Here is a 16,698-nt window from a genome sequence, read left to right as displayed (position 1 = left end):
GCTACTGGGCAGCGGACGGATCGATAGACAGGAGTGAATAAATAAACCCAGGGCTGTTTGTTCCCCGCTCCTTGCCAGAACGAGGAGAATTTTATAGCATATAACATAACCTTACTACTATATCCCAATTGGGGTAGTCAGAGGTACATAAGTCGCAAGATGAACTTAGCACTCACACTCACCGAGCGTCCTGTTAGACCAACCTGAGCCGTATCGCCGACTATAATGGTCGAGCCAACTGTGTTAGTGAAAATTGCTCTTTAGATAAATTAATAACTCATTGGTATAAGTCCGGTACAGGAGTCCCCAATTGAGAAGCTAGCCGGTGTACCACACGATCGTGGAATATGAAATATCTTTTATTGTCATAAATAAATAAGTGTTACAAAAAACACATGTCATTGCTTAAAAACTAGATATTAATTACATTTAAAATTAGTCAAATAGCCCGCCTCGGAGCATACCCGGCTCAAATGTACCCATCACGCTGGCCGCGTTGCCACGTTGGATGGTCAGCGAGATGTGCTGAACCAGGTATGATCCGGAGCGGGGGTCGCCACCACGATCTTTCTTAATATTATAACCAAAAATCATTATATTACTAAAAAAAAATCTTTTATAAAAAATTTGATCACCATAAATTTTTTAACATTATATTTTAAAATACAAAGAACATAAAACTAATTATTTATAAAAGATAATATCCCCCTTTTGCGCTTACTACTTATTCATGTGTAAAAGTTATGTTCCCACCATTATGAACTATAGAAAAATGTATTTGTCATTACTTATTCAATATTTATTGTAGAAGGAAATGAAATGAACGTGGGAGAGGTTCAGCCCCGACAGAGCGTCATAAAAGATGGACTATGAAAGCAGTTTATACAAAGGTCAAGGTTGAAAATTTCTAAAGAACTTTCTAGATAGAGCGTCGTCGCATACTCGTCTTTTCCTTAAACGTGAATGTTAGAAGGACCATTCGCACGTTACGATCGGGTAATGCATGGATGTGCGATTTTCATGTGTTGGTTCATATTTTGGTCTGTGTAAATAAATAAATAAATAAAATAAAATAAATAAAAAATTTTAGGGTAAAGTCGCTAGCCACATGTTACTAAAATGTTGAAAGAGGGACCATTTTTGATGACGCACCGTTTTTAGTTTTGTAGACATCGAAAAAGTCAAATGTTTTACTTTCCGGAATACCTACACACACTACTATATATACTTTGATTATTAGGTTCACTGTTTTTCAAATCCAGACATCACAACTCATTATTTCACATAAACATAGACATTTTTGGTCAATTTGTATAAGCTATGTAGGCTGTTGGCTGGGTGTCAGCCCATTAACGTCCCCACTGCTGGGGCACGGGCCTTCCCTATGGATGGATAGGGAGATCGGGCATTAAACCATCACGCGGGCCCAATGCGGATTGATGGTTATTAACGACTGCTAATGCAGCCGGGACCAACGGCTTAACGTGCCTTCCGAAGCACGGAGGAGCTCAAGATGAAAACTTTTTTTTGTGGTCACCCATCCTATGACCGGCCTTTGCGAAAGTTGCTTAACTTCAACAATCGCAGACCGAGCGCGTTTACCGCTGCGCCACCGAGCTCCTCAGGCTGTAGGCTGTTAACTACCCTATATTGTAATCATCACTTTTTTGATATCGTACAAGTTGCATCGCGTCGTGAGGAAGCTCGCTAAATTTCGTGTTGGTCAAATTCTTCCGAACGTAGAATATTCATGAAGTTTTCTAACAATGTTACGATGGGAAGCGGAGAAATATCACTCTCTCAGGAAAAACTAGGGGCTGATAACTGCCTTTTTTCTGGCTCTTTTATAGATATCCCAGCACTCATTATACTTGATCGAGTGGTTAAAGCTTTCAATATCCGCGCATGTATCGTGTCAAGAGCATAAAGGCTTTCGCGCGGTTTAAATTAATAAGCGAGTAAAATGAAGTGTATCATTGAAACGGTCGATTTTCCTTTGATTTCGTAGAAGCGTAATTTCTTTTGAAACTGCTGCTTACCTTTCTAAACGTGCTAATAAAGCTCTCAAATTGACTTCGACGGAAGTTCGCCTTCACAGGTAAGTTTGGCGACTTTCTGAAAGTTTCAGACGCGGAGGTGGTAGCGTTGTCGCGAATTTATTCTATCCCTCTGCTGTTACAATTCTTGACATTAATCAAACGCTAATAATATATTCACATCGTCTTTCAGTTCAAGGTCTCTCATTCGGATTAACCAATTTTTCTGCGAACGAAAAAATATATCGCCAACTGAAAAAGTATTTGATGTTTTTTCTACAAGATAAATAAAATGGGCATTTGACACCCTTGAATTAAAAAGGAATCCTTTGAACTTCTTACTTTTTTGCTCGCTTTGCGTTTGCGATAATTATTTATATCATAAAAATACTATCAAAGAAAACCTTTTATTGTTTGGAAACGTAAGACGGTAGAATTTTGTAATGAAGACTGGGATTCTTTTTGCTTTGGACGGTATTTTCAGAGAGAAATGTAATTAAACGAACACGGTTTACTTTGCGTTTGTTACAAAGGGACGTTCTTAAGGCGGCCATTATTATTAGAGGACGTACTACATCAGGTGTTGGTAAAGAAATACGAGAAATATCCTGTAAATCCGTAGTAGCTGCACAGCCCCGCCTTTTACGGTCGTTTCGGTGCCTCCGCCGACTGAGGATTAGCATTTTTGTAACTGAGAATTTTCCTCTCTACTGAATTAAAATGCTCCATTAAGATACAAGAATGCAGATAGCGTGTAATGCTGGCTAATTTTGTAAGTGTACTGTAGTAATTACTATTACGAATGAAAATTATGTTAAAGACCATTTTAACTAACAAGTATGGCGAGAAGGCTACAAATTGAGTCTTCTGACATTTATATTGGAAACATTTTATTAAAAATGCACTTTATATCACATATGCCTCGTATAATTATCATCGAGTATGATTATCGAATAATTGCAAAGCACTTATGAATGTACACGTAAATATATCAAAGGCATACCGACTGTGCGGTTAATCAGCTCTCGACAATAATAAATTAATTAAGTTTGTAGTGTTAGGAACTAATTGGATATGGGGTAACCATTACATTAACAATAAAATATTAATTCCGTAAAATATGAAGCTAATCTACGACACAAATCTGTAACTCTACAATAATGTCAATAGGCCTAAATTTAAATATAACCACCAAAAGCCAGCTATATCTTGACAAAGGGTAGCAATAATTTTGTAATAAATATGAGTTACAGCGGCTGGGCCCGAGTGGCATTTCAATTAATGTTCGTTAGTCTGGCTCAACTAATTGGTCCGTCCATCTCAGTAATCTACCTATATTCGCGGCTTACACAGATGAACCACTCATTCGTGCTCAGAATTTAAAAAAAAAATTAAGATATTTCCAAATAAAATAAATTGAAAACGATTCCATTTACGACGTTTACGTTAGTAGTATTTAACGGAATGTTAAGCTTAGTTTTTATGTTCCTTCTCCTTGAATACTATTTCAAACATTGAAGTGGTATACCTACACCAAATTATTTTTTTAGTTTGACAATAGGCTAGTTTCCAACTAGTCAAATCAGTTACTTTTTACTAAACGTCAAAACGCGAAATTACTATGGAATTCGTATGAAAAAGCACACTTTGACGTCATAGAAAAACGTGTAAAATGTCGTACTTATTATTACGTCATACATGACTAAATTAATAAATAGATTCGTCTTTATTTAGTAAATACAATTCCTTAATTTCTCTTGAACTTAGTACACGACCCAATTGTAATATGTCTCTCTCTTTCTCTTGCAGTTATTGTTAGAGGAGGATAGAATTATTTTGAACTGTCGAATTAAGTTAAGATTTTGAGCCTGCCAGAATCGGCACCACTCAAAGGAAAAACAGCAATATCTTATATCAATTACGAGAAGCACCTCCAAGTTCGAAATATTTATGTTTAAACTTGGTCACTTGCCAAGGGTTATGTATCATTCCACAGCGGTTTCTGCTCTGGTACCCAACCCAGTTGTCAATTTAAACCCGCCCGAAGGCCACGAAGGCTTAATGACTACTGGCACGTGTCAATAACTATGACTGACGTGTAGCGTACTCCTGACGGACCCTAGGGTCATTTCGTTTATATGAGTGAAGCCAATACTAGATAATTTGTCGTCAACTTATACTGAAAACCACGTAATTGTGCCTTTCCGATGTGATTTTGTCTAACAAAACCTCGATTCTTCTATCATTTTTCCCCTGTTGATATGTAGGGCTCAAATAACAGATTCCCACTCCCCGCGATCTTTTCAGGCTATGTAGCTTACTCCCATGACATATCGAGAGTTTTTAATTCTCGGTCAACCGATGGTCACTAGGTTTCTAAAAACCTCAATTGATTAAAAGCTCGATTGATTTCGAACAATCCGGATGACTGGTTCTGCTGCTGAATGGGCCGCTTTATGAAAACGGGCTAAGTATAAGGCTCTTGAGGGGCTCTTCATTCCCTTCGCGGTGGAGGTGAGTGGGGTATGGTGCGCTGAAGCCAGAAACTTTGTGCGCGAGTTGGGGCGACGCTTCAGGAATAGTGGTGCGGATCCCCGCTCAAAATCGTACCTGGTGCAACGCATATCGCTGGCTATACAACGCGGAGACGCAGCCAGCATTATTGGTACATTTGCGCCAGGTACGATTAGAGGCCCAGGCGGGCTTTTTAATTAAGATTAAGTTTAATTGTTAATTGTATATAATTTATTTTATTTTGAGTTTTGATAATTCGTTTTAGTTTTATTTATTTAATTTTATTTTTGTTTTGTTTGATATTTTTGTTCTGTAACTGTTTTGTTTATGGTGTAAATAAATTTTATTTCATTTCAATCCAGGTCAAAATGTAACCCACAACCTGTAGATTGAGATTTTGTTAAACAAATCACATCCAAACATGATTTTTCAAAAAAGCGGTACCCGTGTTTCACAATATGTATATGTATATTACTTGACTGAACTAAACATAAGTTATGACGTGAATAACACAAGTATTTCATAAACGCTACAAAAATCTTGGCTTCAACCATCTTAATATATTATTTTCATTAACATTATTTCTGTATTTCACATTAATGGTTTCATTATCTTTGTATCTGCTACAACCGTATTAGGCTCTACAGGCGGCTTATTAAAACCAAGGTTCCGTACTTTGATGCTTAATTAACGTTTGTGATAATATAATGATGTCAATCACAGAATTAATTAATTACAGATGATATTTTATTAACCCTATTTGCTAAAAGAAATCTTGACATTCAAACTAAGTTCTCAGATGACTATATAACGACTATGTTTTAACTGAAAAAACCTGTTCTTGATATTTTTGAACCGGTTTTTTTGTGGACAGAAATTCCCGGGTCTTTTGGAACCGGGAAAAACTGGTTTCGTTGCCCTACGGTTGAGAGCCCAACCTACACTAAGTCACGTCAATAAACAAATTCATAAAAGTTTAGCGATAGCGATTTAGTGCAGTATTATTGATACGTGTCACTCAAAATTTCTTTCATTTGATGAGGAAGGGGCTGTTTACGTTAAATGCTTTTTCTTTCATCTTAAAAGTCATTAAGGCCCACCCCTCTGGAAAAACGGGTAAATTAGATACCAGTGAAACATAATTTGTGCATTTAACACAAGAACTCCTCTTCATACATTTAATATGTTAGAGTAAGAATATTATACTCTGATCCCAAGGTAACAGTGACCTTTGTGGAGGACGCATAGCGCCAGTTAAACAATGGCTCACTGTCACGGATTACTTTTATTGGATGTTCTCTGTACGGAGTTCGACACAAGAATGGTACAACTCGTGCGGCTCGCCTTCTTATAAGGGTTGTCCCCACTACCGTACCTTGCACGTGTGTCGTAAACAAGTGCAGGTGTTGTTTGTTTGCTAGCCGCACGTGTTGTTTACAGTTAACATAATATTTAGATTTTCAATATTTCGCTGTCGCGCTATCAAATATGTCACATGACTGACACAAAGCAGCCTTTATTCGAATGGTTAAGCAGAGTGCGAGTAGAAAATCATAATTATAAATACATACAGGCAGGGTATTACATGCGATGGATTAATATTATAATAACATGTCACATACCGATTAGCGGTGGATTGTGAGGATTTAGGATGACGCGCATACAAGCTGCTTTTGCTAATAACTAGCAGTGACTTTTACTATGCAGGTTTCTTGGAAGTACACTAGAAAAAATATTTAACAAAACAGAGTGACTACATAACACAAATACTCATAAACACACACACACACACACACACATAAACACTACGCACTATATTTTATATTAGGTACATACTTAACTTTATGGTTTTGTATAATAAAATTTATTATTTGTAACTACCCATTCGTTATATATAGACTGATGTTAGACTTTATATAGTCACTCTTTATATAACTTTTTATATAGTCACTCTGTTTTGTGCCCAAAAACTAAAGTTTTGCTAAATATTTTTTTCAGTGTAAGTAATTTTTTGCTATTTCGATAAAGCTATGGATATTCTTTGGTTTTCCAATTGTAATTGTCCCATTTCTTGTGTTGTAACTATTAACTAATCTGTGCCAATACAGGGAACTGATATTTATAATTTGTTATGACAGAAAGGAATATCTTCTGGCTACAGAATCTGGTAAGGCAATAAAGGAACAAACTTGGGAATAACCCACTCGGTTGAAATTACCTATAAATTGTCTTCGAGCTTACACTGAGATCATTTTACTGCGGCGTTATATTTGAATCTGTTATTGCCGGTACTTAAAGTTTACGGCAGCGATTTGCACGGAATCATTCCTAAAATCAATGATCAATTATGTAATATAACACCAGGTCTGCCCTTTACACTCTGCATGTCTGATGATTTCTAACGCTATGGTCTTCATCAAGAAGGCTATAAAATAGTAGTAACACTGAGACTAAGTATGGCTTTAAGACAAGATCAGGACAACAGAGAACAGGCTCCGGACACAGGTTGGCCGCTGCAGAGATAATCTCTGCAGGTGGGGATACCTGGTTGATGGTTGCGATGAGTGCGAGTGTGGAGTTTCACCACAAACTATGGCTTACCTTTTTTGCTGTCCTAAATGCCCTAACACCTGCACTATTAAAGAACTTCACGAAACCACTGACAATGCCGTAAGCGTGGCCAATTATTGGTCAGCAAAAATTTAATATCGATCGCCATCGACTCGCAAATATACCATCTATCATACCAGGGGAATAGGCGATACTGTACGTACTGAAAGTTCCTCTATCATTTGTCTATAGTTTGTCTTTATGTACCATGTAGGTACCTCTGGAGTCACGAGACACGACCACAAAAGTTATCCGGGTGTTTCTCGTTCACCCGATCAATCGATGCAGCGAGACATTCTTCCTTATTCACCATACTAACCGAACACCCGTCAGTTAAAAGGGAAAAAGAAATCCCATCGGGCCGATTGACCGGTCGATCGATCCGACGAACGGGAAACACACCTGGGTATCCTTTTGTGGAACACGTGTGTTGTCATTTTGATTACTTATTAGGATGCTAATAAACGACAAGCTTTATTACCTAAGCCTATGATTTACTTACGTATTCAATATTCTTTATTTGCATACTATGATAGTGTACAAGTTTGTAAGTTACATTATGAGTTTCACATCACAGACCCGAACGCACAACAAAATAGAAGTTTAAAAGACAGAAGGAATCTTTTCAAGTGGTTAAGGTATTCACTAGTGCTGTCATCATCATCATTATCAGCCCATTAACGTCCCCACTGCTGGGGCACGGGCCTTCCCTATGGATGGATAGGGAGATCAGGCCTTAAACCATCACGCGGGCCCAGGGCGGATTGATGGTTATTAACGACTGGTAATGCAGCCGGGACCAACGGTTTAACGTGCCTTCCGAAGCACGGAGGAGCTCGAGATGAAAACTTTTTTTTGTGGTCACCCATCCTATGACCGGCCTTTGCGAAAGTTGCTTAACTTCAACAATCGCAGACCGAGCGCGTTTACCGCTGCGCCGCCGAGCTCCTCACTAGTGCTGTAGTAAACTATAATGAATACGGGCAAGTATTCATTATAGTTGAGGTTTTTATCTTTCTGTAAATAGCATAACAACACATCACGTTTGTATCCCCTAAGGTATAGGCAGAGGTGCATAATTTAGACACCGTTTGCTAGCTATGTTTATGTCTCATATGAATTGTGAAATGGAAGAGAGTTTCGAAATTATAATGATAGAGGCGGTAAAAAGGAGAGGCCAGTATGTGAAGAGTTTGCACTCTGCTACAAACATAAATGACGATAAAATTAATAAAGCAAGTTAAAACGATCAGCATCATCTCCCTGGCATCTCCCATTTAAACGTTTTAAATCGACCCTCACAATCTACGTCCCTCAAACTCCCTATCCCACATCACTGAAGGCGTAAGAAAGAAGTCGTTATTTCTCCCTCCCGGCATAAATCTTGCAAAGGCTCGGTATCTGCATTGCATATACGTGCTAATGTCCCGAGGCTCACGTGTCGAGCCTCGATCGGTCCAAAGTTGAACCGACCAATGACGAGCTTCCGGAAAATCCCAGTGAAAAGCCGTTTAACTTTGCTGAGGCTGTTTACGAAATGAGAAATGCAATACTAAGTACTTATACGTAAATGTGTTTGAGTTTTGTTCCTGATATCAAAGGATTAAAGATATTTATATATTTAAGTGAATTCATACACCGTATCTCATATAAACCTCACTCAATTACATAGCTGGCGAGGACTGGTTGTACGTACATACTAGACACCTCTGCCTACCCCTTTGGGGATACAGATGTGATGTTTTGTTAATTAAATGACGACGTCATGTAAACATGAAATATTATCTGGCACAATTGTACAATAAAATACCAGATAATATTTTAAATTTGTCAGAAAATAATTTTAAAGCTCATGTGAAGCTTACTTTATGTAAAAAAGCTTATTATAAGATTAATGACTCCCTAAATGATAAAAATGTCTGGTATTGAATGTGTTCCTCTAGTTATTAAATAACTTGTAATGTATACCCTTATTGGTTTTTAAAAGATGTGTTGCTGTTGCAGTTTCTTGTCATTTCTTCTCCTCAGCCATAACACCTTGTGAAATGACGTAAATTCAAAAATGTTACATTGACCTTCAACAAGTTTATCCATGATAATTACGTTGAATGAATGATTCTGATTACTACTTACTAATTAATATTAAAATGACTTATCCAAAATGAAGAAATAGAAAGAAATAGTATATGCCGTCTGTCTATAGCATAGAGCATCAGGGACCTCCGCGCACTGGGTCTATTGCCTTGTATTTTTCTTGACTGTTATAAGTTACTTAATAGAAAATACTTGTAATCTCACCCGTGACACGTTCCTGTCACCTTACATTTTTCTATTATGCATAATGGCGGCTATATTCTTACCACTAAAGTCTATTGCTCAAAGTAACTCATTTTCGCAACTTTACATAATTAGCTACGTATGAGTTCTTGTTAAACAAACACGTACTTAACTAAGTACGTTTATGTAACTACATAAACTTAGTAAAATAAATGTTAGCTTTACTAATCTGTTTACACATCTTGTACCATGAGTCTACAACTACGAATTTTCGAACTTGTACACCAACGAAATAATAGGAACTTAATAATTCAGAAACATAATCCACGCACCTGTAATTAATCTTACCTGAATCCTCTTGTTAAAATATTTAATATACATGTAACAGGCAGTAACTTCACTTTTATAATTTATATGCAAATAAGATAAATAATTATCTACTTTATATTATAAAACATAAACGCTGTAATGTAAACTCCAACCTTTTGTAAAATGATTTCTTTATAACGCCATCTTAAAAATAAATAAATTACTGCAGTTTACTTATTTGGAAAAGATTTCTACTTAGCAATAATGCCTTTTGTACTCTTTCTATTTCCCTTTTCTTTTGTATTTTGTATTTCCTGTTTGTGCAATAAAGTATTTGCTGTTATTTTATTTGATTTTACTATATTTTACAATGTTTTATAATTATTTTACGGAATAGGACACAAAATTTAGTATTGCAGTCAATTAAATTTATTGCTTACAGTTTATGACTGTACTCAACACGAGGCTCACATGAATATCTTAATAGGTGAATTTGCAAACAATGCCCGCAGAGCATTATGTGCTCTCACACGAGTGCTATGATAGCACTGCTATCACGTACCTTTACAATCTACATCGTATGAGTGCTATTATGCGAAAAGCACCTTTATAATTTATGACTAGTGATGTCACGAGTTTAGTGGAATAGATTTCAAAATTAGTTTTTTCTCGAAGTCGGTTTTTAGCGTAGAGACGAATTTGGCTAACAAATACCCATTGGTGAATTAGAGGAGTAATTTACTCAAATAAAATATTGAACATGATTGTAAAATTATTTTATTTAAGTTCTATTGTTTTGCATTTTAGATGATAATTTTGTAACTTTTCCTAAAAATAGTAAAGTACCATTCCGTTTACTTTGCCAATTCATGCTTATAAATAAAGGAAACTTACTTGATGTATTTGTTAAATTATTATTTATGACACCATTTGGCGAATTTACTCAGTTCTATCATACATTGTATAGAAATCTATTGACGAAAATTACTCGAGTTGAAAAAATCGTTTACACCGCTCTTACAACACTCATCATATGTATGGGTTTCATCATATTATTTTATCATCGTAGAATCCTATACAAAACATGTGGTTTGTTTTGTAGTAACACTGAATATGCAATGTTATGTGGGTAGGGATTAATGAAGGGGTCTTGGAAAGGCCGTTAAACAGTTCATAAATAATTACTTATCAAACCCTATGGCAAACAGAAGGTGACTCGTAATCCCAATTCCTGCGTTATGCTAATTAACAAAGGGAATGTTAGGAATGAAAACAGAAAGCTCGGTGAGGCGTGGGTTTTTAGTTCATCGTGCGATTAATGTAATTCTGACTACTCCAATTGGTCGTGAACTTATGTTATGATATAGATGGTTCATCATCATCACACGTCATACATCTTTTCCAGATGATTTCTATAGTGTGTAGATGTTTGAGATATCTGTTTCAACAAATTCAAATTCAAAAATATTTTTATTCAGTAGGTAACATAGTAACACTTTAAATCGTCATCTTTTACAATACGGACGTTTCATCCGTCTAAAACTACTGCAGGTTCTGACAACTCAAGCTTCTCACAACTTAAATCACAAGACGAGCCTCAATCTCCTCAGGTCAACCAGGTTACCAGTTGTCGAATATACTTATAGTGATTGCGATTTGTATAATCCTCCGATACCGGCCTCTCCCCGATACTGACCCCACGGTCGTTATCAAAGATTTCCTTTATTTGTCCAGCATAAATTCGGTTTTTGAAGTGTTTTAGACTTCAAACACTTCAAAAACCGAATTTTCTATTTACATTGTTGTAAGCTTCTTATGTGATCACCCATCATCCTAGCGTTATCCCGTTTTCTTATGGTCCGCTTACCTAACCTGAAGATTTGACTGGTCCGGTTTTTTACAGAAGCGACTGCCAGTCTGACCTTCCAATCCCATGAAGGGAAATCCAAGCCAACACAGGTTAGGTGACATATCTCCGGAACGCATTTCTCGGGTATGTGGGTTTGCTCACGAGGTTTTCCTTCACCGCTGAACAGATTTCCACGTAATCTGCTGGAACGCTATCATACCTAACGCGACGCCAACAATGGGCCGACAGAGAATGTAATTACAGGCTCGCAATATCACTGAGGCTTCATGATTTATGAACCGCCTTCCTTGCTAGTTAGCCATAATATCGCTTATCGGTTATTTGCATTAATAATTTTAATTAAACTTTGTTCCGTGCATGGCAAGAAATGAAGCAAAATTTAGAACTTTCACGCTTTTTAAAACCCCAACCACGTAATAAAAGGTCTACTGTCTAACTTTATAGTTTTCTAGGCGATGAAATATTGATTATACAATTCGTCAGGTAGATTTTATTAGCATGGGGTATTTTTCATATAAAACAAATACCAACATTATGTAGGAATAATTGTATGTATGTACAAAGTAAACTTTTTCTTAGTTCTTGTTGTTGTTGGGATGGTATCGATGAAAAACTTATCAAGTTTACGTACAGAAAATGCTCTTATGTTCACAAGTAACGAAAGCTATCACAGTTTTCTCAGTCACATAATCTTATTGCAAAATGTTGAACAAGAGCATGTAGTGAAGATAACGGAGTCTCGGACTTTAAAAAGAAAATGCTATCTCAGTAAACTGTGTTTAGGTCTTACAAAGCTTAAAGAAACGAGTAAGCCAATAACCTTGCATGAAAAAAGAAAAAGAAGACTTTATTTAATGGAACTTTTTAATGTCGATTACATCAGACGATGGTGGTAGAACGCTTGCCTCTCACTTTGAAGTCGCAGATTCGAATCCAGCACAGGCCTAAACCAATGATTGTCCAATTCGTTTTCGAATTCATGTTTGGTTCATAAATGATTATCATGTGCTCATCATGAAGAAATCCACATTCCCGAGAAATGCATTTTCGGAGGTATGTGGCCTAACCTGTTTTCCCTAAACGTTTTTACAATAAAATACCAGATAATATTTTAAATTTGTCAGAGAATAAATTTAAAGCTCACGTGAAGCTTACTTTATGTAAAAAAGCTTATTATAAGATTAATGATTACCTAAATGATAAACATGTCTGGTATTAAATGTGTTCCTCTAGTTATTAAATAACTTGTAATGTACCCTCATTGATTTAAAAGATGTGTTGCTGTTGCAGTTTCTTGTCATTTCTTCTCCTCAGCCATAACACCTTGCGAAATGACGTAAATTCAAATGTTACATTGACCTTCAACAAGTTTATCCATGATAATTACGTTGAATAAATGATTCTGATTCTGATTCCTGTATTGGGCTGGGTTTCCCTTCGCGGTTTCAAAGGACAGACAGGCAGTCGCTTCTGTAAAAGCCGGAGCTGTCAACTCTTCAGGTCAATGAATAATGCTAGGGGATGACATTAGATGATGGTAGGTAGTTGCTTGCTGTGTAAACATCACGTTATTCAATTACCGAGTGATCCTTTACGTCCTTTTTTATTATAAATTATAATATAGCTACGCTATTTGCAGACCATATTCATGTGGGTATGATAAATAATAGATATATCAAGGTATTTTTCGAACTCTGAAGTGCATCGTCGTCTTATGAAAACCTTGAAAGCGGGTTATAAAAACTAAAGAAGGCTTTTCATATTAAAACTGCACACAACAGGGGAAAAAAAGAAAGGTCGGCGCATAAACCGTGATATAAATTCTTGCATCTAGCTCGTTTTGCTGCACGCGACATCATACAACTACGTCTGAAATAAGTAAATAGTTTTTATTTATAACCTACTACGTAGTAATAGGTGAAAAATAGTTGCGAAACAAGTTATAACGTGTAATAGGATCAACACAACGACGTTGCGTGTGTAGCAACCTTTATAATTAGAATGAAGTTTTAAAAATAAAAAAGGTAATTTTATCAAGTGCATATATTATGTAATGTAAAAATAGAGAGTTTCGTGCTATAAGTACTAGAATGTACAGTCAGAGTATTATATTTAAGCTCAATAGTAACCCTGACACCAGGGTTGATGAGGTTGGTAATCCACCACCATATATATATTGGTTGGTTATTGGTTGGTATTATATATAATACTACTACCACTATCGTATGGGTTGTGTGGTGGATTACCAACCTCATCAACCCTGGTGTCAGGGTTACTATTGAGCTTAAATATAATACTCTGACTGTACATTCTAGTACTTATAGCACGAAACTCTCTATTTTTACATTACATAATATATGCACTTGATAAAATTACCTTTTTTATTTTTAAAACTTCATTCTAATTATAAAGGTTGCTACACACGCAACGTCGTTGTGTATTTAAGTACTTATATAGTTTTAGTATACTTATACAGGCATAATAGGGCAAGTGGTACCCCATGTATTCTTGCAGAAACTAAACGAAAGCTACAAACATTTTTTTTAATTTAAGGTACACATAGGTACATCGAATTTCAATACTTTATTTTTTTAAACACACAGCATCATAACGATAAGAAATTGGTATAATAATGCTTGTCAATAATATTTACCACAAATTAAAATAAACTATAATATACGTAAATACTAAACTAGGTACCTATATAAAGAGTAACTTAAAATGATTAGGATTCATTTAACGAATACAAAACCTATTTATAGAACAGTTTTGAAATACGAACTCTACCTCGCAGAGAGCTGGTATACCGAGGGCGAAGAAAATTGCTTCATATACTGAGAGATCGAAACTATTGTACCTACATACCACTATTTTAGGAATGTCAGTTAATTGTAATTATTGTACTGTGTATGATGTGGATGTTGTCACTTTCAAGGGCCGTATTTTCATGTCAGATCGAAGCTATAGAATATCAATATACATCAACGGATCGAAGTAGGTACCAATTTCTGTTCTCTTTCTGTTGTATCACTCGCCTTATAGAGGCCTTGTAAAGAAAAATAGTATGAAGGTATGTATGAGAATATTTTTAAGTTTTAGTTCTTATTGATCACTGTCATCATTTATTGAAGTACTTACTTAAAAATAATAAATAAATTGTATATCTACGCATAATACGCTTTTTTACGATATCATATTTTGTATTACACATTTTTTTTCGTCTAGACAGATAAATTTATTTTTATAGTTTACCTTGAAAATAAAAAATGAGCTCTGTGAAGTAGACTAAAAAAAAACGCGACATAAACTAATACCTCTCAACTTTTAGCGGTAAAATTTCCAGCGAATGTAATTTTACAGAGTAGTTTCCAACGAAAACTGTTAAATGTAATAAAAGTGGTTAATTCTGGTAGCGATTCGAAAGTTTCCGAGTTGTGTCCGGGCAATGCAGATAGACTTTATGTAACACAGCGAGAGGCGAGTCTTGGAACCGCTCCAAAAGAAGCTCCAAGACCCCCCGTTACATAACCAGGTGAGGACCCACCACTACTTACCAAGTCCTCGTCGTCATCAGAGAATATATTCGCTCGGTCTTGCGTCATGTCTCCTTGAAAATCCAAAATCCATTTAAATATTCCTTCATGGCTTCAACACAATGCACAGAGCATCACTGAAACACACTTCAACTGCATCCAAACTCGCCGTGAAAAAGTCGCGCCCTTGCGATTCATATTTGAAGGTAGCACACCTGAGACCTTGGCACTATCGATTTCCGAACGTTTTAATGCCACTGAGTATAACTTGGGGGTTTGTTTTAGAACGCGGGATTATGACTTAAAATTGAATTTTGGCTCGAGAAAACATTTGAAAATACGAGAGAAGTGAGGGTGACGCGCACGACCCTCTCGGCGTGACGATTGGGGGCTTACTGCGGTGTGGGGCGGCCGAAGCGAAAGCACTGCAGCGTCTAGTAACCATGGCAACGCGTACGTTTTCACCTCGCTTACTATGGGCTTGCATGCATTGTAGACAGTAATATCATCCGACAAGGGAAGCGAATTAGAGTGCCTTTCCACCTCTAAGCCCCGGAGGCATTTTTCCGCGGGTGGATAAGGAATGAAAAACGCTTTATGGGCACTTTCAGGATAAGACTTTATCCGCTTTTATGTGGAGCTAAGAGGACCGTAAGTTTTTGTGATTTTAATTAAATGTGTTCTGGTAACCTTCATCATGATATTTATTTCAACTTGTTAAGTTCATGAACCCAATTAAACTTGATTTTGAGACTCCAAAAATACTTCAGCTAATATACACTGAACTTCGACAATAAAGTGAGGTAGGTACTTAACTTTATTCTTACTTCACGTAGGTACCTACCTACGCGGCTATAAATAATTCTACCTCAATTTGTCGAATACAGCGACTTAATCCGTTAAGTTTGGAACTACAGCCGCGAGTTGAATTACTTGACGCTTGGGTACTGTTTGACAAACTCTACGCTACGACTTGCGACAGGTGCACAGCATTATAGAAATATCCCTTCATTATAACATAGCTTTACCATTGCACGTAGTACCAAACAACAACGCAACATTAACTCGGGTGCATGAAATAATACAAACAATAAATTGAATTTGAGGATCCTAACCGTTGTGCTATATGTCATCATGATTCAAAATAATAATGAACGGCTAGTCTGCAAAATCTGCAAAATGGTTTTAAATATATGACATTAAAAAAATAAAAAGAGTTTATTTCGGACATGTTCCATAGAGGTTAGTAACAAGCAATAAACAAACTTAATCTAGCGTTAGTAATAGAACGATTAAAAAAAAAACATTTACACACGACACGGCTCGACAATTACAAATAACAAGAAAACGTACACATTAACACAACACATTACTAAAAAGCAGGTTCCGACCGCCTGGTCACCGGTATCTGCAAATCCACTTCAGTATGTAAGCGCATCCAGTGGCCCAGCAGTGGGGAGTCCCTTATAATTATATTATTACATTAGTATAGAATATTTAGGTATATTCTGTAGTAAGTACATAGTAATCTATTTATTTGTATAGAACG

At 36.4% G+C, this 16,698-nt stretch overlaps 1 protein-coding gene across 1 annotated transcript in view; it reads right to left on the bottom strand.

The window, feature by feature from the left end:
* Positions 1 to 15,521, bottom strand: part of LOC126373303 (transmembrane protein 151B-like) — a 78,969-nt gene extending 63,448 nt beyond the window's left edge. Inside the window, exon 1 of the mRNA XM_050019407.1 lies at positions 15,171 to 15,521. Coding sequence (XP_049875364.1) covers positions 15,171 to 15,218 — 48 coding nt within the window. The 5' untranslated portion in view covers positions 15,219 to 15,521. The remainder of the gene's footprint in view (positions 1 to 15,170) is intronic.
* Positions 15,522 to 16,698: the final 1,177 nt, after the last annotated feature.

This window comes from Pectinophora gossypiella, chromosome 15, assembly GCF_024362695.1.
Source record: "Pectinophora gossypiella chromosome 15, ilPecGoss1.1, whole genome shotgun sequence".
Lineage (NCBI taxonomy): Eukaryota > Metazoa > Arthropoda > Insecta > Lepidoptera > Gelechiidae > Pectinophora > Pectinophora gossypiella.
Note: the sequence above shows the minus strand (reverse complement) of the source record. Positions and strands in the feature narration are given on the sequence as shown.